At 38.2% G+C, this 27,904-nt stretch overlaps 1 protein-coding gene across 2 annotated transcripts in view; it reads left to right on the top strand.

The window, feature by feature from the left end:
- MBOAT2 (membrane bound glycerophospholipid O-acyltransferase 2) overlaps positions 1-27,904 on the top strand; it is an 89,277-nt gene that overhangs the window by 51,647 nt on the left and 9,726 nt on the right. For both annotated transcript variants that reach the window (XM_031611349.2, XM_090136356.1), the window contains 6 exons: positions 6,076-6,171; positions 9,248-9,303; positions 18,112-18,166; positions 18,974-19,157; positions 24,488-24,680; positions 27,656-27,759. In XM_031611349.2, coding sequence (XP_031467209.2) covers positions 6,076-6,171; positions 9,248-9,303; positions 18,112-18,166; positions 18,974-19,157; positions 24,488-24,680; positions 27,656-27,759 — 688 coding nt within the window. The remainder of the gene's footprint in view (positions 1-6,075; positions 6,172-9,247; positions 9,304-18,111; positions 18,167-18,973; positions 19,158-24,487; positions 24,681-27,655; positions 27,760-27,904) is intronic.

Raw genomic sequence — 27,904 nt, 5'->3', positions numbered from 1 at the left:
AATTAATATTAACAACAGCAGTAGATAAGACAAGAAATGTTGTAGAACAATGTATTTGCTAATAAGAGAGAGCTCTGCATTTAATTTTTAGCAAAGTTAGAATAGAAATCCTCTTGATCAGCATCTTGTGCAGAGTACCACTTGAGGAGAGAGCCTGTCTGCTGTTTTCTATGTATAGTAAAACAAATGATAATTTATAGAATAAATTATATTTAATGTAAAATGTTAGAACCTATGTAAAAAAACAAAAAACAAAACAACTTTGATTATTTTACTAAATATTTTTAGTGGTTTCAGAGTTCAGAATAGTAGTGAATTAAAACATAAAATGGCAGCTTGATACAAGAAAAGCCCTGCTTATACTTATACTAGTGGTATATTTAGTCTTGTTTGCTTATAACCTGTTTTCTAGTGTGAGAGGGTGGTTTTTTGTTGTTGCCTTTGTTGGGTTTTTAGCTTTAAAGCTGAAGTTAAATGTATCAGACAATCTGTTCTGCTTTCTGCTACTTCATTATTGCAACGTCTTCCAGACATGCCTGGCTCAGCTGCATCTGTTGATAGATGAGAGAAGGTCATTTTGACAAAGATCCTGTGAATTACTTCGAAACAAATTCTAAATGAACGCCTTTGTGCTGATTAATTATATACCATACAACATGCATTACAGGTCAGTTTGTCTTACTAAAAGTACTGTAACTTGTAATACTGAACATATTGTAACTTGCTTGTAGCAGCTCTTCAACAAAGGGAGTTACTTCTGTAATTCTGCAGTGAGACCGTTATTCACCTAACAGCAGGGATAGGTGGAAGATTAACGTGGCTTTTTGAGAACCACTAGCTTTTGTACCAGAGGAGAAAATTCAGCCCTGGGTAACACTGCATTCACATACAGCCTATAATTAATGCTGTGGTAGTTAGGTACAACTTCACATGTTCAGCTCTGCAAAGCTTTACTTGTTTTTCAGGTCTATGGGGTGTTTTTTTGAAGAAATCCTGCCATGTTGGTAGTGGCTAACATCTATTTCAGGTAGTCAGGTGGGTGACACTTTGGTCAGCAGCTAAATACAGCTAGGTTTGGTTTTGTTTAGGAATCGGTAGGCATAGCAGGTGCTGGATCTGATAGATGTTTGTGATTCTCCTCAAGGCAAGGAGCCATTTGTGCTCCTGCTGTCGTTTTTGTAACGATTGGCATTTTCACCTCCAGAGATGATAGGAAGGATGTCTGTCCCTTCCATTGCAGTGTTGTCTAATGCTTTGTCAAAACAATTAAATACTTGTAAATACTTGTCTCTTCTTGAAATAAACGCTGCAGTAGGTTTGGGTTTTGTTGTTCTGAGATGATCACATGTACATACTGTTCCTCAACACATGGCTTTGATGCTTCTTTCTATAATTAATAGTGACTGAGCTGCCTGACAGCCCTGGCTGACATGGCTGGATTTCAGGTATTTTCATTCAGTGGAGCTAAAATATCCCTGATACCTCATTTACTTTTCTTTTGATTTGTATCACTTTGTCTTATCCATCTTATCGACCTTACCTTGTCTGTTATATTTAGAAAAACTTGAATCAGATGAAGATCCAGAGAAAAAGAGGAGAGAAGCCCAGGAGCCTGTAGCCAAAAGCTCAGGAATGAGAGCAGAATTTGTGGATTGCTGGAGGATTGACACCTGTATTTGTTAACCAGGTTCATTATAGGCAGATATCCCTCATAGTTCTAAGCCTTTGTGGGTGCTTAGAGAATGTATGTCTGGGCTTTGCTCACAGCTTTTGATTTTTGTTTTTCTATGCAGACCAACTGTGAGTGGTTATAACAACGTGGTTACATTTGTGTAACCTAACAGACTTCCTGTAAATCCTAAGCATAAATTTGGATTTCCATTCAAAGATGTATATAATGGTAACTTCAGTTTCCTTCTTTCTGGGAGGCAGGAGAAAGGGGAGCATCATTGCTGTCTCCTTTCCCAAATTTAGGGAAACCAGGTAATTCATTTATTATTATGGATATTTTTCCTGATTTTTTTTCCTTTAAAAAAAATAAAAAATTAAACATTCATAATTCTGTTTAGTTTGTTCTATTATAATAATGATCAGATTCTGTTATTTTCAGGAAGCAAAAATCTTCTAGATTTAGTACCTGCAAATATGAAGTTCTTCACTGATAAGATAAACATAAAATATTTTAGAAATAATCTGAATTTAATATTTAGCTAAAATCCCATAATAAAATAACAGCGAATTATATATTATAAGGCTGGAGGTGTTTTCAAAATGCATAAGTAAAATGAAAGCAACAGTTCTGTGGATTTTAGAGTGTTTCTCTTTGCTTTTGTTTTGTTTTGTTGGGTTTTTTTAGGGGATATCTATGTAGTCTTTTGAAAGCACTGCTTGATCTATCATACTGCTGTGGTTCTCTAAAGTGAACTGATGCTGATTTTAATTTTTATCTGTGTAATAACCTTTTAGGGAATCGATTATATTTACTTTGGTCACTTGTTTTCCAAGCCTTGCCATATGTTTCATGTCATTTATTTTATTATCATTGCTAGCAGTAAAAACATCTATATTTCAGTCCAGAAACCACCCTAGTTTTCTTGCAAGTCACTTCAGGTGGCACTTGGTTGTTGCTATGTCTTTGAAAAGTGAATGGTACTGTTTTGTTATTCACGTGGACTCAATGGCCTGCCACATGGCAGCTTGTGATAATCCTTCGTGAACATCAACAACAAGCTTTGCCTTGGCAATGTCAGATTGTATCTCTCACTTGGTCATAAGACAAGTATGATTTTGAAACAGTAGGTTTCACTTAATGAAGCATCAAATTTTGTATCTTTGTGTGTGTATTGACCTTTAAGCTATTACTGAAGACCTTTACGCTTACTTGTAGAGCATATTCAAACTTGCAGTGCTGAAACAAACAAAAAAACAACAAATCTAAGAAGCCTGATGAGGTCACTTTGGATGGCAGCATGACTCCCTGACCTATCAGTTATTTCTCCTGTTTTGTGCCATCAGCAGACATGCTGAGGGTGCTACCACATCACCCAGGTTAGTTATGAAGCTGTTGAACAGGACCAGACCCAGTAAAGACCCTTGGGTCAGTATGGATCCCTTTCCTTTGCTGCTGGCCTCCAGCCAGACTTTGCATCACTGACCACCACTCTGGTGCAACCATTCAGCCAGTTTTCCATCCCACCTCACTGTCTGCTCTTCCAGCACATACGTTAACAGCTTCTCTGTGAGAATCTTAATGGGGGGCAATGTCAAAAGCATTACTGAAATTCAAGTATACAATACCCGCTGCTCTTCAGTTGTTTGCCAAGACAGTCATTTCATTGTAGAAAGTTTGTAATTGAGGTTGCAAGGCATTTAAGTGATACCATATCCAACTGCAAGTAATCATAACACTGTCTTGTATGTTTTAGTATTCCATAAACGGGTAGCATCATTGCCTCCATCTGCCTCAGCACCCTCACTCAGAAGGCAGTGAGGCCCTGCCACAGCTGCCCAGAGAGCTGTGGGTGCCCCATCCCTGCAGGCATTCAAGGCTGGGCAACCTGAGCTGGTGGGAGACAGCCAGCCCATGGCTGGGGTTGGGCGGGTGGGCTGTGAGGTCTCCTCCAACTCAAGCCATTCTATGATTCTATGATTGCAACTTGGTTTAATATTTGTTTTAGCTACAGATATTGTCAGCCCACTTCTGGGCGTATTTCATGAAACACTTGGGGTTAGAGATGTAGAATTATGAAGACGTGTGTGTGTGACTGAAATGTACTGGTAATGTTCTTTTGCAGCTTTAGAACTTTAGAAGAACTGAGTTTGCTGGAGAGTTGGCCTCGCACCTGCCATGCCTGGTATTCAGAGCAGCATAATCTATTTATTTCTTAATTTCCTGTATGTAGAATATGCAGCTCTTCAGTGAGACTGGTGTTTCCAGTTGCACGTTCACGTAGTGCTACAAGACTATATCATCATGACTGTATAAAAAAGAACCTAAGACTTCCCCATTTTTCAGTGCTTTCCTTCTTTTAGGATATTTAGTAATTTTTCAACTGCAGGATCAGCATAGCTTTTCTGCAAAAGAAAGTCTTCATGTTTTGTTAAGAACTTAGTGTAGAAATGTTACAAGGCAAGACGTTCCGAGGTAGAAACTGGTGGCTGTTTCTGTTTGTCTGATGGGATGTGCCTAACCCATTGATGTATCATAGAATCACAGAATCATAGGACCATGTATGGCATGGTCCTTGTTGTAGCATAGTGAGCCCTCCTGCTGTGGTGGGCACTGTGAGGTAGGAAAGCTGCAGTTGGTGTCGTGTGAAATTCTGTTTGTTTGAGACCTGCTGCAATATACAGTGAATAGACTGCTGTTAGTAAATCTATCACGTTGCCATTGAGGATAAAATGAGATTTTCTTAGAGAAAACGACAATATTTAAATTGTTCTTGTTTTATTTTGTGTAATATCTTTGGGTGGGTTCCAACCCAAAACATTCTGTGTAATGTTATTTTTGGTGGGTATTTAGTCAGTAAATCTTAAAAAAAAAAAAAAAAAAAAAAAAAAAAAAAAAAAGGCTGGTAACCCTGTTGAATCATGTGGAATTTTAGTAATGAAATGGCTGGGAGTTACATCTGATTGGGAAACCAGTCATCATTCATGTGAAATTTGTGCGATTTCTATCAAGAAGAGGAAGCAGCTTTTCTTACAATATCTCAAGAAGTTACTTCCTAACTTGTTCTGCAATGTATCTTGCTCCTGATATCTGTGGTCCACTTCTTAACTGTGTCAACTTTTTTCCTTGCTGAAATAATTCAGTAGTATTAGGAGTCAATTACTGCTTAATTTTGTTGCGTTTCTATTTGACACATTTTTATGCCATTTAGCCACTCAATATGATATTGTTTCTGGATTATTAAAATGGATGAAAACAAAAAAGTGCTATCTGTTGCTAAAGCAGGCAACCTAAAGCTTTAAACAAGCAAGCAAACAAGCAAGCAAACAGCTTCTGATGCGTGGCATATGAGGTCAGAAATGGTTCCCTGTCCTGAAACTGGACGACTTAAAATACTGTGTAGTTTAAGTCTAGCACAATTCTTAAAGGTTAACCTGCAAGTGTTCTTGATGGCAGAAACAGGTATCACTTGCAGCTTGAAGAATAATTTCTAAGACTTCAGACTTCATTATGTAAACACTTTTGTGCTAAAATATTAGTTTGAGAAAGAAAGGAAAAGCGTGTCCCAGACTTCTCCTGGAGTGCCCCTCACCGTGTCACCTTAATACAGTCCTAGTTCTGATTTTCCATGTGATACAAGAAAATTTTCAGTTTAATTGGATTTTGATTGTACAGCATAATCTGCTGTAGGGATTGAACATCAGTCTAGTGTGCTTGATTTCATTATCGTGAATGCTTCATGATCTGTGTGGAAATAGTCACCATTTTACTAATAGGAGGAAAAAAAACCTGACCTTAAATGATATGTGAAATTAAATTTTTACTACTTACAAAAGTTGCCTTAGTGTGTATTTTTTATACTTGCAGGGATCAGCTTTAACAGGAGGCGTAAACTCATATGGTTCCTTTTCAATCAGATATGTTTTAATGGGTATATTTGAAAATTAATATTCCGTTCCAGTGTCTGTGGCATCAGAAGCAGTGGGGTTTGTGGTGATGAATTTCAAATGTATAGAAGAACATTCAATGGAGATGATGTTCAATGTATAACTTGCTTAATTTGCCAAATTCACATAGTGCTATGGTCAAAAATTAACCTTGAACTAAAAATAATAGATTCATTTTATAGAACTTCTGTTCTTCACAGCAGCATTTACATTACAAATCCCAAGTCTCATTCATGTCAATAAATAAGATAATGGCAATAGCAGTTGCAAACTTGGAAAAAAATCTTCATGGTTCTGCAAAATAAATATTACAGAAAAAGTCAGAATGGCGGTGTTTTTAACATGCAAATTATGCAGTACTCACTTTAAATTACTGAGAATTAAAATCTAATTAAAGATTGCTGACGCAGTGGAGAAATGTTTTTAATTAAAATGCTTTTTGTTTTTTATCCCTGTCAGGTATTGCTTTGTTTTTGCTTTGGGATACCTCACTGTGTGCCAAATTACTAGAGTCTATATCTTTGATTATGGACAGTATTCTGCTGATTTTTCTGGGTAAGGACAAAAAAATCTCTCCATCTTACCTTCCTGTGTGATGCTACATCTTTGTTGTTTATTTTTCCCTTTTCCACCCATGGCAATATGATGAAACCTGAACTGTATCTTACATACATGTATATGTCTGTAATCTGATGCCATGCTCTGAGTTAAATCTGAATGTTTTAAGGGATTTAGCTTTTAGCTTTTCTCTCTTTTGGGTTTTATGCTATGTGTCCCAGAAAGGAAAGGCCGAGGAGAGAGGCACCCTTAGAACTAGAAAGCTATGCCTGTTTATGTTCTCATTTTATATGAGGACCTTAATCTATATTTGGTTGGAGCCATATGTGAGCAAAATATAATAAAAAAGGTGAGGCAAAAATGAAAAATATTGGTGATTCTTGTCAGTACTACAGAAAGAAACAAAGCACATCATTTCCTATGACTGCTCCTGGAAGGTCTTTGATTTAAAGGAGCATTTTGGGAAAAAAAAAGACACGTGTGCAAGTCTGTTTAAAAACAGCAACAACAGAAGCATTAAATACTTCCCAGGAATAGTGGGAATGGCATTGGTGTTTGTAGTTCAGTATTACTGTACTGTGTAGCAGAGTTGTGTTTGCCCTGTCACTTCTCAATCTTCATTGGTAAGAGCCCCAAAACCACCTTGTAGGCTGATGCCTGTAGCTTTTATGGTTAAGTTCATCCTTCCTGTTCTCATCAGAGGAGATCTAACCAATGCAGACAGCAGAGCCTGGAGGGCACTTCAGCTGACCCTCCACTGAGTGTCTACCTTGATGTGAACTGGATCACTTGCCCCTGACTGTTCTGTCTAGATCTCTGCTGACTATAATGAGAGATTGTAACAAAGATATATGCATACAGATGCACAAAGCTAGATTTACAGATGTTGAATTGAATTTCACCATGAAGAGTGGAATCATGATCCAAATGCTGTCCTTTACAGATCACTTAAGGGCCAAACTGTACAGCCTTACATCAACCAAAGCTCTGAGCTCACTTGGGAAGCAGTGTAATTGTATTTGCCTGTTACTGATCTAAAACTATTAATAGTAGCCTGAGCACACCGTTCTTCAAATGTGACTGTATTGCTCTGATAGCAGCTGTCTTTGATGTTAGCTCCGATTTCTGCCAGGTCTAAACGTGTCCAGAGATTCATGAAGTCTGTGCTCTGGATAGAGCTGCTCTGTTCAAACCACCCTTTCATGCCTGGGAGCTTGGTGTATGCGTATTGTATTAAATCTCTGGCATAAACTGCATTTGCTCCCTTGGGACCTGAGATACGAGTTGTTTCCAAAACAGGAGGAGAACTGCATGCTGCAATTTGAACTGAAAGAGGCTATTTTCCCTCAGTTTTCCCTATTTCCAGAGACAGAGGTTGAACTTAACAAAAATGCCCTAACCAGCTGGTGAATCCCAGCACCAGCAGTTTCTTCTTGGTACCAAAGAAGCTAGATATTTCTCATAACCCATCTTGCCCATCTGAAGTGTCCAAGCCCAGACAATCTGCCAATGAAATTTGACCTCGTGCTGAAGGTGCCATTGTGATTCTGGCTTCAGTACTAACAGACCCCAGCTGCCTGCAAGCTTTCCACAGCTTCCTTGCCCTTCTGCCAGTAACTACAAGGGAAATGAAAACTGATATTCTGCCACACTGTTCCAGAAAGGGCTCTTCCTCTTTTAGTCTCTAGATTGCTGCTCCTCAGTCACATCTCTGAAGGCACTGGAAGAGCCATTTCAGAAAGAAAAAATATCAATATCTGCTGTGATAACAATGACATGTGTCAGCTAGAATTATTGTAAGGTCTGTCTGAGCTTCTCCCGGGCTCCATCCCTTGACCAGGCAGGATCCATGCATTCACATATCCATTTACAGAAGGAAAACCTGTTCTGTTCAGAATCAGCTGGAGATCTGTGACAGCACCAGGCAACTCTTCAGCTCAGATGCTGAAAAGAGACAAGAGAGAATATTCCACAGTGTCTGTTCTCATTTATTTTTTTTCCTTGTTGATCCTCCCCTGTCACTCTAGCCTTGATAACAGGATTTTTGGGGGCATTGGTAATACAGGGGGTTAGTTTTCCCTGATTGCATTTGAGAACTGAAAATACATTGTGCTTTGAAATAACCTGAAACCTAAAAAATATCATTTGGCAGGCTGAACCATCTGGTAAAAGACTTGTCAGTAGAGGAGGACTTGATGGCTACAGGGTGATCATTTTTCTCTATTTGTTTTTGTTGTTGTGTCTCCAGCTCACATACTACTATGCAAATAAAATATGTTTAAGAACTGTTTTCTGAATTCTGGTTACGCTCGTTTTATGCTTTAGTCTCCCCTACCCCTGTTAGGGGTTAGAAGTGCTGAGATTTACATCAGTTGAAAATGTAAGTACAGTGGAGATGGTACCATTTCTTAGTAAACTTTTCTGCTTTCCAGTGCAGTTAAAGCTGAGTTACATACCCAGTCAAGAATCTCTCTTGGACAGTTTATGATCCAATAAAATGTAGGAAATTCAACATGAACTGAATTCCACTGGAGTCAGCATAACTGTGCTAGGTTTTAGTTTTATCGTTTATGTTTACTTGAAGCACATAATAATTGTAGATGGAAAAATTAAGCATAGGATCAGCTGTTAGTAGAAATAGTGAAAAATGCTCTGAGTATCTAAATAAGTAATGCTGCTGCTCAACTTTGGTATTCTTATTATCCTTTGTTTACTGCTGCTGTAATTCATAATGCATATAGTTGTTCTGCCCTTTTTCCCTTACTCTTCCCACTAAAAGAAAAGAAAATAAACAATGCTATTAGAAAGTAAATGTGGAACACTGGCTGTGTTTGTGGGACCTAATGCAGCAATAAAAGGCATCGTTTATCAAATACAGTATCTAAGGAGTAAATTATTTTCATAGCTTGAAAACGGTGTAATGTTTTGAGCTCCAAAAACATACCTTGCAATGGAAGTCTTCCACTAGAGAGTAATTAACCTGGCTATTTGTATAACATTTTCCTTAATATTTACATGTCCAAGAAAATTTGATTTTTTTTCTAAACTGTTCTTTCTTCCTTTCTTGTAACAGTCCAATGATGATAATTACACAGAAGATCACTAGTTTGGCATTTGAGATTCATGATGGTAAGATTTCTTTAAGCTGTCTTAAATTTTTCTTTTTCTTTCTTTCTTTCTTTTTTTTTTTTTTCCCTAAAAGCAGTTGACATTCTTGTACTGGGTTATAGATTCTGAACGCTAGCCAAATAATTTCAAAATTCAGAGGTCACTGTTGTTGAGAGATTGGTGGTAGCAGTACATTGTGATCTCCGTTGCTGAGCACCCATTGTTTTAAACAACATAAATACTATGTGTGTACAGGCTTTAGTGCTGTTGTTAATTTTTTGAATTCTGGTAAGCCTAGAGAAGCCTGCAAGCTTAACTTTCATAAATTTGAAAATACATTCTTGTATGAATTCTTGAATGAATGAAAATGAATGAAAATGAATGATCAATGGTAGATAAGTCTAGCTGATGTCTGAAACGGTCAAAAAGCTGATGTCAAACTTCAGAGAAAACATATTCAGAAGTATTAGTTTTGCAAGCTATAATCAGAATACAGAGTACGCGGATTAGAAGAAACAGTTTATTCTGAAGAAGTAATAATTCTGTTATCAAAGGTAAGTGCTTCCCCCTATTATTCTGCTAAAGGAATGGGCTATTCCAGATTTGCTGAAATCATGCACAAGTAGTGGAGTTGAGCTATAGGACAAGCATGGAAGTGTTTCTGATGGTCTTGAAACAAATGTTTCATTTAGTCAGCTCTGTTCTTTAACTATGAACTGCACAAGATTTTTTTATCTACTTAGAATCATAGAATTGTTCAGATTGGAAAAGACCTTAAAGATCATCAAGTCCAACCACAATCTAACCATACTACCCTAACTCTGACAACTCTGGAGTACTGTGTCCAGGTCTGGAGCCCCCAGTACAAGAAAGACAGGGAGCTGCTGGAGAGGGTCCAGAGGAGAGCCACAAAGATAATCAGGGGACTGGAGCACCTCCCCTACGAAACAGAATGAGGGAGCTGGGCTTGTTCAGCCTGGAGGAAAGAAGGCTGCGGGGTGACCTCAATTGCAGCGTTTTAGTACCTAAAGGGAGCCTACAAACAGGAGGGGAATCAACTCTTTGAAAGGGTTGATAACTGCAGGACAAGGGGAAATGGTTTTAAGTTGAGGGAGGGAAGACTGATGTTGGATGTCAGGGGGAAGTTCTTTACAGAGAGAGTGGTGAGGTGCTGGAACAGGCTGCCCAGAGAGGTTGTGGATCCCCCGTCCCTGGAAGTGTTCAAGACCAGGTTGGATGGGGCCCTGGGCAGCCTGGTCTAGCATTAAATGGGGAGGTTGGTGGCCCTGCATGTGGCAGGGAGGTTGGAGATTCATGATCCTGGAGGTCCCTTCCAACCCTGGTCATTTTGTGATTCTGTGACAACCCTCTGCTAAATCATGTCCCTGAGCACCACATCCCAACGGTTTTTAAATGCATCCAGGGATGGTGACTCAACGACCTCCCTGAGGTCATTCCTTTCTGTAAAGAAGTGTTTCCTGATATCCAAGCTAAATTTACCCTGGCACAACTTAAGGCCATTTCCCCTCATCACCAGTGAGAAGAGACCAGCCCTGCTCTTGCTGTAAGCACCTTTCAGATATTGGGAGAGATCAATAAGGCCTCCCCTCAGCCTCCTTTTCCCCAGACTAAACAGGCCCAGTTCCTTCAGTCTCTCCTCATAGGGCATATTCTCCAAGCCCTTCACAAGCCTTGCTGCCCTTTTTTGGACCTGCTCAGCACCTCAATGTCCTTTCTGTATTGAGGTGTCCTTAAATTAATACATACCATCTGTATTTTACTAGAAAGTACAGATTATTTTAGGTCTGAATTTGTTTGAGATAAGTTGAATTCTGAGTATCTATCATGAAATTTATTTCCACATCAGAGATCCCTTAGAGTCTCAGTCAGCTTGTGAGGATACAGTGAAAAGCTCTCTCTCTGGTTGCATTTGCAGTTATCAGAGTTCTTGAGTTGGATGATCACAGCTGCTAAAAGCACAGTGGCAGCATGATGAGACCAGTGTAAATTCAGGAGCATCTCTGAGTCTTATCTCAAGAGATGATTAAAAAAACATGTACAAGGGAGACTGTGGTTGTATTAAATCAATGATTTTTAAGCATACACAGCCTGCAAGGGATCTGTCAAGAGAAAACAATGTAAAGAAGCCTGCTGCCAATGGGCTTTTGTTCACTATACAAAGATCCTTGCTTCCACTGGAAAATATTTTAAGAGACGTACGGCTTAAGGAAGAGGTAATGTTGAAAATCACTGTATAGATCAATTAATGGCACTGTGAGCCTTTAGCCACCTCAACTTGGCTATATTTGTCACCAACTACTTTTTGTTCTTTTTTTTGCCCTCTCCTTGATTTTTACCAGTCTATCTAAGGAAAAGTAATGAAAATGAAAAATCAGACGTGTTGCTGCATTGGAAGATCTTAGTAAATATCAAGGCTCTAGCTGTGGTTAGGTTGGTTTTGTGGTAAAGGCAAGTCTTCTGCACTTGATCTTTTCCTGGCAGCCTACTCAGTGTGTTCAGCTGGTTTCAGTATTACATTTGAAGATCCTGGAAAGAATTGGGTATAAGGGCACTCACTCACACTGCATAATAAAGAGTCTGTCTGCTCTTAGTGAATCCTTGATCCCAAGTTGAACACCAGCACTTCTGTAAATAAATAGTTCTGGAACTGTTACAGCTCTGCACATTTATTGTGGACTTCTACAGAGGGAAAATTGTATGCAAGTTTTATAAGAACAATTTAGGTTTGATTTGTAATGCTAGCTTTTTAGAAGGTTGCATGGGTCACAAATTTACACCTACACTAATTTAGTCTGTGCCTTTTGTATTTTGAAGTTAAGCCCTTGATAATTCTTGTCTTCTTACATGTTCCTGCTACTTAAATGAACACTAACAAAATTAAATAGTAGTATGGTATATTTTGTATTTCTTGCTGACTATCACACATACTTTAAAGGCAGGGAAGTTTTTGTTCAGAGACAGAGAAAAGTTCAGAGACTGCTTGTGACAAAATTCATTCTTTCTGGCAAGATTTAGATTTATTTGTGTAATGTTAGGCTGCTGACAGAGTTAAGGGGATAAAAAAAGGAACTTTCCAAATTCTGTATGAAGTACCTCTTCATCAAATTTAAAACTGGCATGTTTTGGAGAAGGAAAGGTGCACTGCAGCTATTCCAGAAGTAGGCTGATTGGCTGCATTTAGTTCAGGAAGGCTAAAAATGAAGAATTTCATTTGCAGGAGAATTTTCCAGCTAGAAGATGCTGTTAAATAGAGAAGCTTTTTCAATTATAAAGGAGAAAGATGCCATCATTACTTAACTCCTCTATCTTCCAATGACAACAATATATTTTTTTTATAAAGTTGGTTTAACAAAGTTTAATTAATGTTAAGTAAGACAGCTGTTTAACAAGCTTTGATGGCAAGGTACACTTGGTTATTCTCTACATAGAAGACAAGATCAGAGGAAATCATCCAGAAGCCCTTTTTGTTGAATCATGAGGTTCTGAGTGGACTCCTTGCTTTCCAAACTCCTCCTCAGAGGAGCGAGGGTGCAGCAGGACTCAGTCTTAGTCCCAGCCTAACAATGAAAGACCAGCTTGGGCTGGAGGATGCCATCACACACACAGAGCTCCCCCTCTTTTGCTCACAGCCCACATACCTGCAGATGAGTATCACTCATTTTACTGCAATTCTGCAGGAGCTGGAGATCTTTATGGGAAGGAAGGACCTGTATCAACATCTAATCTCACTAATCTGTATGTGCTTTGACAGCTTGTTTTTAACTCCAGTGCTTAATGAATCTTAAACAAAGAATCTCTTCAGATGTTTATATTCATAACCCAAGGAAGTTCTGGAGCTCACAACATACCTATTTTTAAAGCACCAAGAGATTCAGTCACCAAAGTCAGTGAATATTAGGCTCGACATTTGCTATTTAAATGGGCAAACTTGTTAATGGCTTCTTCCAACCTCATTTCTCTTCTCTAACTTAAACTAAATTAAAGATTAAAACAACACAAAAACCATAAACAGTCACTTCTTATATGTAATAGTTGTATAGTAAGGCAGATGTAATTCTTTCAAATTTTCTCCATATTGCTGTGTTGCATTTGTCCAGAAACTGGCTAGACACAGGTAGGAAACCAGAACCATAATGCTCTTCTGTCAGCTTCTTGGTTCCTGGAGGCTTATTTCTCACATGCTTTCTGACCACCAGAAAATAAACTTTCCTGTTCCTCCCTCCTGCTATCACTCATGCCTTGGTTTTCAACTCTGTAGTTGCTAATGCTTAAGTGCACTGTTTCAGGAACACAGCTTGCTTTTCTCTAATTATTATGTCCTGGTGGATCTGGTGCCCTCCATTTTTAAAAGCAATAGAGCAGACATTGATACTGATCTGTTCCAGCACTGCATTTACTGTGAGAGCTAAAAGGAGATAGAGTACACTGAATATGCAACTGAAAAGGTATTTCTGTTTTATTTTGTTCGGATTTTTTCAAGCTCTGCCTTTTCTTTTTCAATCATGCATCAGGAAATATAGTTATGTGCTAGTCTTACAGCAGTGTTTTGGTTCTCCCCACATTTATTTTGCTCCAACAGCCGCATATGAGGACAACAGGGGGATTGTTTGATGCTGTTTCTCCTCATATTGCTGTTGTACTACGGCATAGTGTTGTTGATTTGCAAATTGGCTATTAAAGCTTATTTTCCTCCCAGAATTGTGGAAGTATATTCTTTGTCCCACGTGGTCCCTCAGGAGATGATGTCTTAATAGGTGTATGAAACACACAGGAAAAAGAGATAAGGAAAAATAAAAGTAATACTGGATAAGCTTACGTGTTACTATGTTAGTTGCAGTGGTCTTAATTATTTTTTGCTACCACCTTCTTGCAGTCAAAGCAGTGCACCATACACTTGGGATGGTTATTAAGCAAAGTAATTTGGAAGAAAAAAAGGCAAATTTCATGTTCATTCACATCTAATGAGCAATCCCATCCAAATTGCAGTACCTGCTATTCTGATAGCAGTGCTGGCTTTATTAGCTGTGCTCAGATAACGTAATGCTGCCAAAAGTGTTAAGGAATGCTTCATGTTTAGATTGATGCAAACATTCCATCTTAATTTTCAGTTAACTTGATGCTTTGCCTTCTCCTTTTCTCAAGGCAAATACTTTCCATATTCAGCAGGAATGCTGTGCTGGTATGGTGGGGTTTTTTTGTTTTTTTTTGTTTTTGTTTTTTTTTGTTTTGTTTTGTTTTGGTTTGGTTTTTTTGTTATTGTTGTATTGATTGGTTAGTTTTAATTGCAATGCTTTCTTCAGAAATCTTAGAGCTTCTCTCTGTCATCTGCCTCTTGGTCTATATTTTGTACATCTTTTTTTAAAGTGCTCCCTCTTGTGTTAGTGACAACATAGCTATTGCAGCTGCTACCAAATCGCTTTAACTACTCTATATGCCATCAATGTTTTAAGGAATTACACTGTATTTCTCAACTCCTAAGACTTGTGTTGTTTGGGGCCCATGTTTGATCATGTCAAAATTTCTGATTTTTTCTTGCTTTTTTTTTTTTTTGTAATTTCTCTGCAATTTTACTTAGCTGACGCCTGTGTCTATTTGCTGCCAGCATGCTGGTAATAACTAAAACTGTTATGGAAAGTCTATGTCTTCTTCAGGCCTTAAAATATTTCATTAACAGTGTGCATTTAAACTCAGGTGATCCACTTCTGAACCTCAAATTAAATCTTGTTGTGGTTTCAACAAGAATGATGTGATACAATCTTCATGTTTAAGTATTATTAGTTAATATCATATTTAAGCATTATAAATGAGTTACTGAATAGCCAGTTTTTCATGCAAATGTAAATCTTGGTAGATTCAAGCAGATTAACTACTAAGCTGGGTTAATACCAAGATATAATGGTAAATATTGTGCTGTTGCAGTGAGAAAGCCTGATAGTAGCCATAACAGCCTTTAATAAAACCTGTGGGGAAGGATATTGGTATATACCCAAAGATGATGATTTACCTTTATGGTGTGATCTCCTGAAGAGAAATGAACAGATGCACTTCCTCGTGATCTAGATCAGTGGAGATAATTTTTGTTAGCGGTGATTTACAAAATTCTTGTACACAGAAGGAGCGCAGGCTTATTTCTTTACAGATGAGAAAACTGAGTTATAGTTGCTGAAAGGCCAGATAATTTCACTTCTCTCACAAATGTTCGATAAAACCCATTTTCTCTAATCCCCACTGTGTGATTTGGTAGCAACTAGAAGATGCAACCATTGCAGAAGTATGCTGCTTTAGAACAGGAGAAAACATTTCTCATAATCCCTAGAGCAAAGTTAGAAAAATTCATAAATTCCCTACCAGTGGCATATTGATGAAATGAGGTGTCTTTACCTCCAGTGTGTAGCAGGTAGGGAGCAGCTATGATCTGGGGCCTCTGTCCCCATGGGCAAATACACTGCCTCAAAAGCATTGAACACATTTATCTTGGTTTAGATAAGGTTGGACTTGATGATTCTTCAAAGTCCTCACCCTGAAGAGGTTTTAAAAGCATCTTTTCCCCTTTTCTATATGTATTTTCTATCAATTAGAAGAAGTCTGTAGTACTTTTCTGAAAGCTTGCAACTGTGACACAGGTACTGAGAAGATGTGAAAAAAAAATAGGGGAAAGGCACTGACCTCTGAGAAGCTGGTGGTTGGAGTGAAAAATTGATGAGGCTTACTTGTACACTGCATGCTTGAGACAGCAGGTGTATTGCCTGCCACATTATGTAGGGGGAAAGCAACTTCACACGTATATGGATAGATTTGAACCTATTTTAAATATGCCAATTCCTTAACCTCTGGCCCTCCAAAAGTACAGGTCATATTTCACCGATTAGATTCTTCTATTTGAGTTGTTTCCCTTATTATGTAGCACATCAGAGGTGTGAAATCTCTTATTAGGCTAATTACCTGTCTTCAGTCCTTCCTTGTTCAAGTTAATTTGGACACACTTGGTCACTGCTTCCTCCTGACTCAAGGAAAAAGGTATCTACCAGGATTTAGTACCTGAGACCTGTTATGTTGTGGCCTTAAAGGTTAAAGTACTTTTTAAAAGCTTCTCCCACTTTTTAAAATACTTTTAACTGTAGTTAAAACTTCTGCTGTAGTACTGAGAAGACAGGACAGCATAATGGTGGGGAAGAGAAAATGCCTGCATGAAGTCAAGGGCCGTGCTTTGTCCTTCAGTTTCTTTGCTTGGGTCTGAACGAAGGAGGGTGTCTTTCCACTGTGAAGATGAGTAATGAAGAAGGTATTGTTTCAGGTTGTATCAGATACCCATTTGCTGTATCTATCTCAGCTTGAAAGACAAATGCAGTTTTTAAGACCAAAGTGTCTGTATGTCATAGTTCCTGGAATCAAATGAAGACAACAGGGCTATCTTCCCTTCAGATAAGTATTTCCATGAGTCATAGAATTGACCGAGATTTGATATCACTTCTCCCCCCACCCCCAGCCCTGTTGTGTGTGTGTGTGTGTGTGTGTGTGTGTCTCAAACTTGACTGATTTTGATATCTAACTAGAAAACAGACTCCATTTGAAACTTTCCTTATGCTTAGATCAAATGTAAGGACTCGTTTCCATGGATTTAATGGCATCAAGGGGCAGGCAATGTTTCTGTGAGTGAAGGAGGATCCTTTCCTTCTATGTAGTCTGTATGATCACTTATTTCTGCACAGTGTATTGTAAATTCATATCTATTTTACCTCTACACTTTCATTAAACTGGGATGGAGATTGGCTTTTGGGTTTAGGAACTGCTAGGAAGGAATATAATTGAAGTGGGATTCCATAAGCTTGATTTCCCTTAGGCAGCTATGTTTTATAAAATAAGTGAATGCTTGCAGTCACTAAGGAAACTTGCCAGTGTGAATAGCAGAGATGGATGCACATGCTGGTGTCTGAGCTAGAGGCAGACCTGCAGGAAGAGCTGAAGCAGCCATTTTGGCAGGCACTGCTGGCTGCTCTAAGACAGGCCTGTCTGAAGGAAGGAGCTCAGCTTCTTCCATGCCCTCATCCTTAGATTACTGTATTTTGTAATTATTTCAAGTGCTGAAGGTTCTATTCACTTTTACAGCAATATGAATTCTGCAAGTTGCTTTTCAGGAGTAGGCCAGCAGCATTTCAAAAGGCACTGCAAGAACATAAATCCAGCCTTGCTGCTGAATGTAGCCTTGGCCTGCCCCTGTCTGCTGGCAGGGCTCTGGGTTCTGGGCAGGGACTCTGCCTGTTGTGCCTGCTTCACTGGACCTTGTTTATAGTCCTTGTTTGCAGCACGGAGGTACCTTTTAAAGGTCTGCATTGGGTTTTGAGTAGCATAAATCTGTCTTGGACTGTGTTCAGATTACACATCAGAGGTATATGACCCTGGGTTACTGCTGTGTTAATGGGGCTTGGATTTTAACTTCCCAGATAGAGACTAAAGGGTTCTGAAACCCGCAGAACTTTGAAATCTGAGGAAATGTAAGGGAACTGTATTTTTCACCACTTATTACAAGCCTTCTTAATGCTCTCCTGAAATCCATGTGGTTTCAGGTTTGGACACTGTTGGATATAACTGAGGATATGTAAGTTTGTAATTTTGTCAACAGTAAGAAATGATTGATCCAACTCCAACTAAAATATTATGTGACATAATACTTCTGCAGTTACTTGGGGACATAAAGAAAAAGATTATACTGCAGCATGAGGATTGCTCTACTAATTAAAGCCAGTACTAATTAATAAGTGCTGTTTAAACTTTTCTTTATTTTTCCTTTTTTTCTGTGCTCTTTTCTAGGTATGTTTCGAAAAAATGAAGATTTGACACCATCACAGAGGTGTTTGGCTGTAAGGTAGGCTTTTAGTGATTTGAGAGTCTAGTTTGGTGGCAGGAAGAAGCTGATGGTTTGTGTGCTTTATTAATGCTGTGCAGAAATGGTACAGCTCCTGTTCAGGATCGAGCGTTTACAAACTTGGCTAAAACAGGTCCATGCATTTTATGTTTGTAACTTAATTACAGGCATCTATTCTGCAAAATACCACTTAAAATGGAATATTTTTTTTAAGTGCAAAAGCTAAGTTCTATGCGTCATATGCAAATTACATCCAGACAGGAGACTAGTTAACATTTAGTTTCAACTATATTTATAACACATATAAAGTAGTTGGCAAAGGAACATATTTGTCTAATTTCTGTTTTTCAGCATTTAACTCACCTGTTTTCCTTTCTTTATTCAAGAGTCTTGCTAATAATATGTTGTCCTGGGCTTGAGGAATTTTCCTCAATTTAGGTTATTGCCAGTGAACACAAACCTTTGTTTACTGACTCAGTTATTGAGGAAAAATGAAAACAAACAATTGAACAAGCACTTTAGGGAAACACCCTTCCACCTTCTTCCCCAGGCTCCGCTTCAGGTCGAGGAGAAAGTCACAAGAGTTAAAGACATCATTCTGAAAATGCTCAGAATGGATTGGAAAGCGATGCTATGTTTAGAGTATTAGTATAAGTTGTGATTACAAAATATACACAAACTGCTTTTCTGCATTTGGTTTTTACTGCAATTAGAGTAAGCAATGACATGCAGTATGACTTCTCCTGCTGTGGAAATACTGTGGAACTACACATTCCATCTCACAAGCTGCTTGTCTTTGAATTACAGACGCATGCCAAGTCTACTGGAATATTTAAGTTACAACTGTAATTTCATGGGTATCCTGGCAGGCCCGTTATGCTCTTACAAAGACTATATTACTTTCATTGAAGGCAGATCATACCAACTGCAACAGTCTGAAGCAAATGGGAAGGAAGATACAAAATATGAACAAACGGATCCTTCTCCAAATGTAAGACGTATGACTCTGACTCTTGCAGTGCTGATGCTGATGTAATCATTGCATGAAAAGCTTGGTTTGCACTGTTTGTTTACAGGCATAACTGCTGAGCTGTATCTGGAGTTCATTCATCAACAGTATAGTTCTCTGTTCAGAAAGTTAAATACTTTCTTTTTAAGCTAGGTTTTCTCCATGGTTTCCAGTCTGGATTTTGTGGACAAAAGCAAATGAAATTGGTGCTTCCTAACAAGCTTATATGGTAAAAAGCCATCTTTAGATGAAGCAGTTAATGCATGTTTTCTTCAAAGTGTACACTGTGTACAGTGAAGACAAACTGTATGTCTTGTCTTTTGAAAGTGGATGAGACTTAACAATTCCGACAAAGTTTTATGAAAGTTCTCAAATTCTATTGTTTTCTAATGTTTTCTGTTCTGCATGGAGCAAGCATTAAGTTGGAAAACATGTATGGAAACAATTTTTCCTGCTTTTATTTGTGTAGAGAGGTGCTGAAGCTCAGTGTTATTTTTTGCTTTCATCTGAAGATGTAGTAAAACATATACTAGTGATAGGTGCATGGCTAGCCATCCATACAGTGTATTGCTTTTCTCTCTGTTCTTCTACTGGAAAAGAGAATATGTATGTGCAGAAGAAAGTCCATTTGATCCTACCTTACTGAAGAGTTTGCATGGTCTGAATTAAAAGCTCCCAGAGCTTGTTCCTTTTGTAATTTAATCCAAAGAGTTTAATGTTGAGGATACTGAATATTATCACTCTCCTCATATATTCTTAAATAGGAGCGTATCTGTCTTTTACATTTGTGTCTAAGATAATTAGTACTGCATATTAAAAACAGAATTATTATGGAGTCAACTGGAACACTTCGCATTAATGGCTTTCAATGACTCCAGGAACAATTACTTGTTTTCTGCTTGTCTTTTAGACTGCTAGCAGTTGCTAGAGCAGATGAAGGCATTCCCACAGCTGCTTGTCACATCCTGCTAGCTGGAAGATTCCATCCCCTAGTGAATAGAACACATAAGTGCTTCTCAATCAGTTGTCATCTCCAGCCACTTCCATTCTTTGAATGTGGGTGAGGACATTTTGCACATTCTGTTCTACCGGTCTTATGTGGTTGTTGTAAGTTGCACCACAGAAATATAAACAAGTGGCTGGAGAATGATAATATTTTAACCTGCTCTGCATGTTGGCAAGCTCATGCAAGTGTGCTGTTGAGGAAGTCGTCAAGAAGGGAGAAGGACAGATGAGACTTGCTTGCACAGATTGGCACTTCATGGTCTGTCCATAGCCTGCACTTGTGTGTTGTATGGGCTAGGTTGCATACTCTTTGTTTTTAAACAACCTTTTATCTTATGTACTGAACTCCTATTTCTGGATAAAAATATTATGAAGTAAGGTTACTACAGATAAATAGACCTAACCCAATCTGCTGGTATCAGGACTTCTGAACATGCATCTGCTGTTTGCCTAGCAGGGCTTCAGAGCTTTTTACCACATAATCTTTCCAGCGACCCAAATAAAGTCAATACAAATAAATGTAAAAATATAACAGATTCTTCTTTCAGGTAAGCTGTTTTTGTTAAAGTATATTGCTCTCAAATTGCTTGATGTTTTTTTTGCAATTAATGCTGCATTAGATTTTGACATAAAAAATAAAAGAGAAGTTGACTCTGCTGTTGATACTTCATCTCCCAACTGGCATTAGAGAAATCTGGCTGCGTTCTATAACACCAGAGAGTATTCTTTGCTTTTGGAGAAATGTGGATGATATAATTTGCTCACTGCATTTGCTGCATCAATTAAACAATTCATTGTTTTGTTCTAGAAGAATGTTTAAATCCCATTAACTTCATGTTAATATCTTAAATTTGTGCCTAGATTCTCACGTTACCTTTAATTTCAGTGTAAATTGTTAGGTAACTCAGAAAAATGAAGTGTAATGGGGATTGGCAAATGTTAATGTACTAAATGAAAAAAAATCCTTCAGTTGAGTTTACAATAAGCCTCTTGTTAAATATAATTTATATAACAGAAGTAGTTCATGCTGGCCTCCTCCCCTCTCCTGTGTGTTGATTGCATGATATTAACTTGGTTTAGTATTTTTGCTGTGTTCATTGCATGTTAAATGAATCAAATCAGCATATTAAAACTCATTTCTTATGTCCCTCCTATTGTGCCTTTTTGCAAGCTATCAATTGTTGGTGCTCAAAGTGGTGTCAACTCTCAGAAATTAATATCTGTCTTTGTAAGTTTCTTTTTATTATGGCTACCCTTAATGTACGAGATGCCTGTCAGCAGATATCCACTTTCTTGCATATTCTACAGACTCTTCCTATAAATTAAAAAAGTTTTGGGTTAATTACGTGTAATTTTTAACTGAGGTGCTATCCTTCACAAAATGATGCACTTTAACGTAGTTCAGTATTATATTGAGATCCTTATTTTTTATCAGCCAAGAACAAAAAAATATTCAAATAAGGCCTAAAGTGCCTTTTGTACTTTTTGTTTGTATTCATATACACAGTACTTCTTCATACAGTGAGACATCTGTGTGAGCTCAGCATTTATTGCTTCAGTTAGAAAGCTGTTCCTGAGCTCCTTTCACTAGTCAGGAATCCAGCTTTCAACCTACTTGCATTCCCAGCTAATTTATGCACGTTTGTTTTTGCCCTGGCACACTCTCCTAGCCTAAATACATTTTTTTCCCTTCACAATATTATCCATATTTCATATTTTTTGTACAGGTATGCTTAGTTTTTATTCATCAGAGCTAAATGAGCCAGGCCCTTCTTCCTTCTTGATGCAAAATAAATTGTATATTTCACATGAGGTGAAAGGGACCCATCCTGTAGCTTCTGTTCTTGCAGTTCATTAGCAGAACAATTACCTTGGACTGTAGTTTTTGAGTTATTCCACAAAAAATGAGTTTTACTTTTTGACTTGATGTACTGAAAACTTCAGAGAGTGAATGAAACAAAATTTCAGACTTCTCAGAATTAGTTTCTTCATCCTGTAGAGACTGACTAATCCTTCCATGAGTATGGAACCCTGTTTGTGCTTTGGCAAAGGATAACCATATGGCAATTGAACTAACTGTGGTGTCAGTTGTGGATTTCTGTTTGTGTGTAAGATTATTCAAAATTTGAGTGCTCTAAGCAAGCCAATGCTAGCATAGCATTCTAGCTCAGGCTAGAATGTAATGATCTGCTGAGTCCAACCCAAATATCAACTTGTGGCTTCTGAGTTGTGTACCTGTCACAGAATGCTGGTGAGCGTTCCATGGCACGGTGATCTGATTTGAGTAGTTGATCCCATCCAAAGCTAGTGAAAACAAAACAAGGCAAATACCCCAACGGCTGGTGTTTCTCCTCATTTGCTTCCCTAATCTGACCCCCCAGAATGAAAAGAGCAAAAACGTGTAGCCGAGGTGAGGAGAAAAGGCAGGACTGCTTTGTTGCATTGCAGCCTGTATTTGGACTGTCCTTCAGAAATGCTGCTTAAAGCAGGCCTGGAGTTGCAGATCCCAGTCCTTGTAGGAGATGATGTCCAGTATTGTTTGCTGAGGACTTCAGTGTGCCTGCCCATGTCTGGGGATGGTGTCAGCAGGCTTGGTTGGGGTTCTGGGATTTGTAATTATAGAGTGAAGTAGTACTGGTTAAAAAACAAAACAGAAACAAAAAAAACCCATTAAGTAATATGCCATGCTGCTTCTGGATGTTGCTATCCTTTTTCCTATATTTAAATGTTGCTGCTAAAAATTATAAATAAATATAAAATAGTAGAATACATCATTTAAGTAAATAAAAACACCATCCTCCTATGGTACATAGGAGTTCTGCAACTACAGATTGAAAACCTCAGAGTTTATTTTTCAAACGTATGTCTATATGAGTTCATTGTTCTTTCTTAAGATGAATTTCATTGAGAACCTGCTGCTGTTTCTTCAACGAAGGGCTTTCACCTCCATGATCTAGTTGAAAACCTGCAGAGAAGTACCAACGCATTTTGGGTTGATGATACAGTATGTGTAAAGATGGGCAAGCTGTGGCAGTGGACTAAAGGGAGAACAGTACTTACTGTGTGTCACATCGTGTCAGTGAGACTTTGGTACTGAGCATCTTGCAGAAATCCCTGTGTTCATTTGGGCACTTAGTGCTGCATTATGGACCAGAATTACTGTTTTGGAGCTAGGTATTTGTAGCTATGCTGATTGAAGTAGGACTTTAAGTACTGGAAGCAGGATGGGCAGCAAAAAGACTGTGAGTATCTTTTTGTTCAGTGCTTCAAAGAAAAATAGCTATCTTGATTTTTTTCCTACTGAGTTTAGTGTCATAGAACTATAAATTAAAATGGTAATATTTTAATTTAAATACTGAGTTTGCTTACAATGAAAACTTGAGAGTTGGATCATTTAAAACAATTTGCAATCTTCTCATCGAGCTGCTCGCTTAGAGTGTTCCTTTAGGAGCTTGCCCACACTGCTAACCACCCTTGGAACATGAGTGAGACTCCTGGCTCAGAATAGTGCGTCAGGCATTGTTGCTCTGTGCATTTTATAACAGAACCTTAACAATCCTGGTGTCCTAAAAGCAGCACCCTCTTTAGTGTGGTGGTTATAACAAAACTGAATTTTGAGGAAACCCGAGTCAGATTCAAGCTGAAGAATGTACTTTTTACATGTCTGCGAGCATATTATTTGACTGCTTATCACTTGATCATTCTAGGTAGGAAAACGGGACGTTATAGAACTGAGGTATGCTATAAATGCATAAATTATTTCAGCATTTTCTTGTTTTAGAGCTTAGGTATTGGGATAATTGAACACAGATAATTGACGTATTGAGTTGGGCAGCGACTAAACATCTCTGTTATCCCAAAGGTTTCAAAAATGAACTAAAATTTAGTCATTCTTTCTGGAATCTCTGCAATAATTGCATGTGTCCAGTGCAAAGTTACATGCTTTGTGCTACAATGTTTTGGCAACTTACTTGTTTAGGTAATTTGACAATGAGATAAAAACTGGGGTTGCAAAAGAACTTCCTGTTATTGAAGGGGATTCTCAGGGGCTCAGTGAGGTTGAAGTTGATTGGCTGAGTTGCCAAAAGCAATGGTACTCACAGCGTAATCGAGATAAGGATATTTCTTGAACACGTCTAAAATGCTACCAAACTACCAAATATTTTAAATATTTGGTAGTAAATATCACTGAAAATCTGACACATATATATACACCTGTTTAGGAAAGACTAACTCCAACTTACCTTTGTTTTCAGAAGGCTAACAAAACCTGAAGCTTACAAAGTCTCTTATCTTAAACTTTGCAGATAGCTGTGGCACAGAAGCTCTTAATCTGTGGACTGTCCTTACTCTTTCACATGACTATTACAAAAACACTGCCTGTGGAATACAACATTGATGAGAACTTCAGAGCTACAGCATCGTGGCCTGTAAGGGTTTTCTACCTATACTTGTCTCTCATGGCTGCCAGACCCAAGTATTATTTTGCATGGACTTTAGGTAAGTGTGGAAAAAAACTACTCTGTATTGAACTACATTTGAGATGCTGCACAAACTATGTTTTAAAAAGAGACAGTGCCCTCTTGAGGCCTTATGAAAACATTATTAGATGTAAATATTACAAGGCATTGTCAAAGACACTGAATGATGTCTCTTTCTTGTGAAACAAAGCCTATCAACCACAGCACTAAGCACAGTGTTGTGACAGTGTGGCACATGAGATCACGGAATACTGAACAAATCTATGTGAAACGTGAGGATTTTTGAAGAGTGATATTGTTTTAATGAACAATGTCTTTTTTGCTTTTTGAAATGTGTACTAAAACTAGTCTGATTTACAATCCTTAGTGTTCTAGACATATCTGAGAAGTGGCTCTAAAACTTTCTGTGATTAGTTACCAGTAATTTGCTTGATGTTATTATTCAAGCATGAAGAGAAAACGAGTAAATTGAAATTCAGATGTATAATTGTGTTGTTAGCAGCAGATACGGTGGTATTTCCAGAATTGGATTGATGATGCTTCATTTTTAGTCTTTGTTCACTAAAAATTCTATTTGACAAATGTCAGAACACCCATGGTCCCTCATCTAAGATACTGAATAGATAATACAGTTTAAGCAGTGTTTTGCTTTTTGCATCACGTTATTTAAAAAACAGAACAAACAAAGAAAAAGCAAACCCAACACACAAAACCAAAACGCTGTACGTATGTAACTTGGCATGCTGGATGTGTCTCACAAAACAGATTTCATTGATTTCCTCCTTCAGATTTACATTATTTGTTTCATGGTTCTTTTGAGAGAGAATCTGTGGAAAACAATGCAATAAGGAATACCTTAGTATGGCAGAGAGGCATGACTCATTTACTGCTTCCTGGTCATTGAATGATGTGCTTTCAGCGTGTCTGGATATAGTAATTTTGGAGCTTGTTGCAGAACGAAATATTTTTGAATATTGTGCTCTTAAGCACCAGTATCATCATCTGTCAAAAGGAGGAGTCAGCTCAAAAATGAATAATTTTCTGCTCTTCCCCCCATCATTCTTCATATGGATTTCTACTTATGTTTGGTAGCAGTGAAGAGTTAGTTCGCTTCTGGTAGAATAGTGAAAAAAATAAACGACATTAATTCTGTACTTCTAGCTTGCTAATTAATTTTTTTCAATTTTCTCCTTCAATTTTATCTCATCTAAACTTCTGATAGTGTGAGCAGAATGTGCAGGGCCTAAACATTTTGCTGGATGTTATGCTTTTGAGCTGTGTATTGCTATTCTTTGCACTTAGAAAAAATCTGTTAGTAAAATGAATTATTTAGAATAAATACTAAGTGCTAGTTAATAAAATGAGTAACTGTAGTCTTTCTGCTCTAGCTAGCAAGGGATTGTGGTTCAGCTGTTTCTGAGAGCTTAAAATCATTGTCTAATATTTGAAGTTGACATCAGTGATGTGACTGCATGTATCCATACAGGGTAGGGGCTGACCTGCTGGAAAGGAGATCTGCAGAAAAGTACATTTGTGTCCTTGTGGACGGAACGTTGGCCATGAGCCAGCAGTGTGCTTTTGTGGCCAGGAAAGCCAATGGCATCCTGGGGTGCATTAAAAGGAGCATGGTCAGCAGGCTGAGAGAGGTGATCCTCCACCTCTATGCTGCCCTGGTGAGGCCTCACCTGGAGTACTGCATCCAGTGCTGGGCTCCTCAGTTCAAGACAGGGAACTGCTGGAGAGGGTCCAGTGGTGGGCCACAAAGATGATGAGGGGCCTGGAGCATTCCTCTCATGAGGACAGGCTGAGAGACCTGGGGAAGAGAAGACTTAGGGGGGAACTTATCAATGCCTATGAATATCTAAAGGGTGGGAGTCAATGGATGGGACCAGGATCTTTTTGGTTGTGCCCAGTGACAGAACAAGGGCCAGTGGGCACATACTGGAACTTAGGAAGTTCCATATGAACACAAGGAAGAACTTCTTTACCATGAGGGTGACAGAGCACTGGAACAGGCTACCCAGAGAGGTTGTAAAGTTTCTCTTTCTTTGGAACTGTTCAAAACCCACCTGGATGCTTTCCTGTGCCACCTACTGTGCTTCCCTGTTTCCACCTGCTTTAGCAGGGGGTTGGAGTAGATGATCTCCAGAAGTTCCTTCCAACTCTAAAATTCTGTGATTCTATGATACCAGATGTATAAATTTTATTGCTTTAAAAGATAGCTATTAAAGTTGTTACTGATGAGCGAAAAAATGTAAATTATGCTGTATTAAATCAAGAGTCACAAACCCCTGTTCCAGACTTGTGAATGTTTGGAGAATCAGCTTAAGGAAAGGAACAGAGCGTTTGGGTTGATCATTTATTTTCTGAGTGCTTTAGATTGATACCTTCAAAAAGCTGTTGAGAAGAAACGAAAATGCTTAGTAATGATACATAAGTAAATCTATAATACAAATTCCTTTCAATATAGTAATAAAAGTTGAGCAAATATCCTTTCCTCACTAGTTGTAGGTTAAGAGGTGACAGTCTGAATGGAGTGCTTTAGATGAGTTCTGAGTACACACACAGGGTTAATGTCCTGCCACTGGAGGACCTGAACTGCACTGCTACTGTAGAGCCTGTTGGCTATGTTGTGTTCAATTCCTTAAGGTTACTTTTAATTGTGAGAGAAATGGCCATCCCCAGGGCCATTTGTACTGCCAGGTGCTCCATGGTGAGCACACAAAGCTGAGGCAAAGGGCTGTATAAGAGAGAAGTATATCTGTACTGTGAGAGATAATAATACTATTCATACTTTTGCTTTCGTAGTTTTTTAATTGAAAGTGCCTATGTAAGCATGGATTCTTTGGTTGTTCAAGCATCTGATACACTGATCCTCTATATTTAAAAATAATACACACAGCCCTTAAAATGTAACATATTTTGAACAACCTACCTGTTGTGTAATGCACAATACAGGCAGTTTACAATTTGTTTCTTCTTGTCTCATTGCAGCAGATGCAATTAATAATGCAGCAGGATTTGGTTTTAGAGGCTACGATAAAAATGGAGTTACACGTTGGGATCTAATATCAAATCTGAGAATCCAGCAGATAGAGGTTTGTTCATTGTTGTTCCAAATAAAATATATGGCCATGTAGGTATTTAATTGTAATTACATTAATTTTTTTCTATACATTTTGTTTATCAAGATGGTGTGTATGTTTTAAATCAGAAATGACACATTTGTACCCTTAGGGAAGG

The sequence above is a fragment of the Phasianus colchicus genome, chromosome 2 (assembly GCF_987193195.1).
Source record: "Phasianus colchicus chromosome 2, bPhaCol1.hap1.1, whole genome shotgun sequence".
Classification (NCBI taxonomy): Eukaryota; Metazoa; Chordata; class Aves; order Galliformes; family Phasianidae; genus Phasianus; species Phasianus colchicus.
Note: the sequence above shows the minus strand (reverse complement) of the source record. Positions and strands in the feature narration are given on the sequence as shown.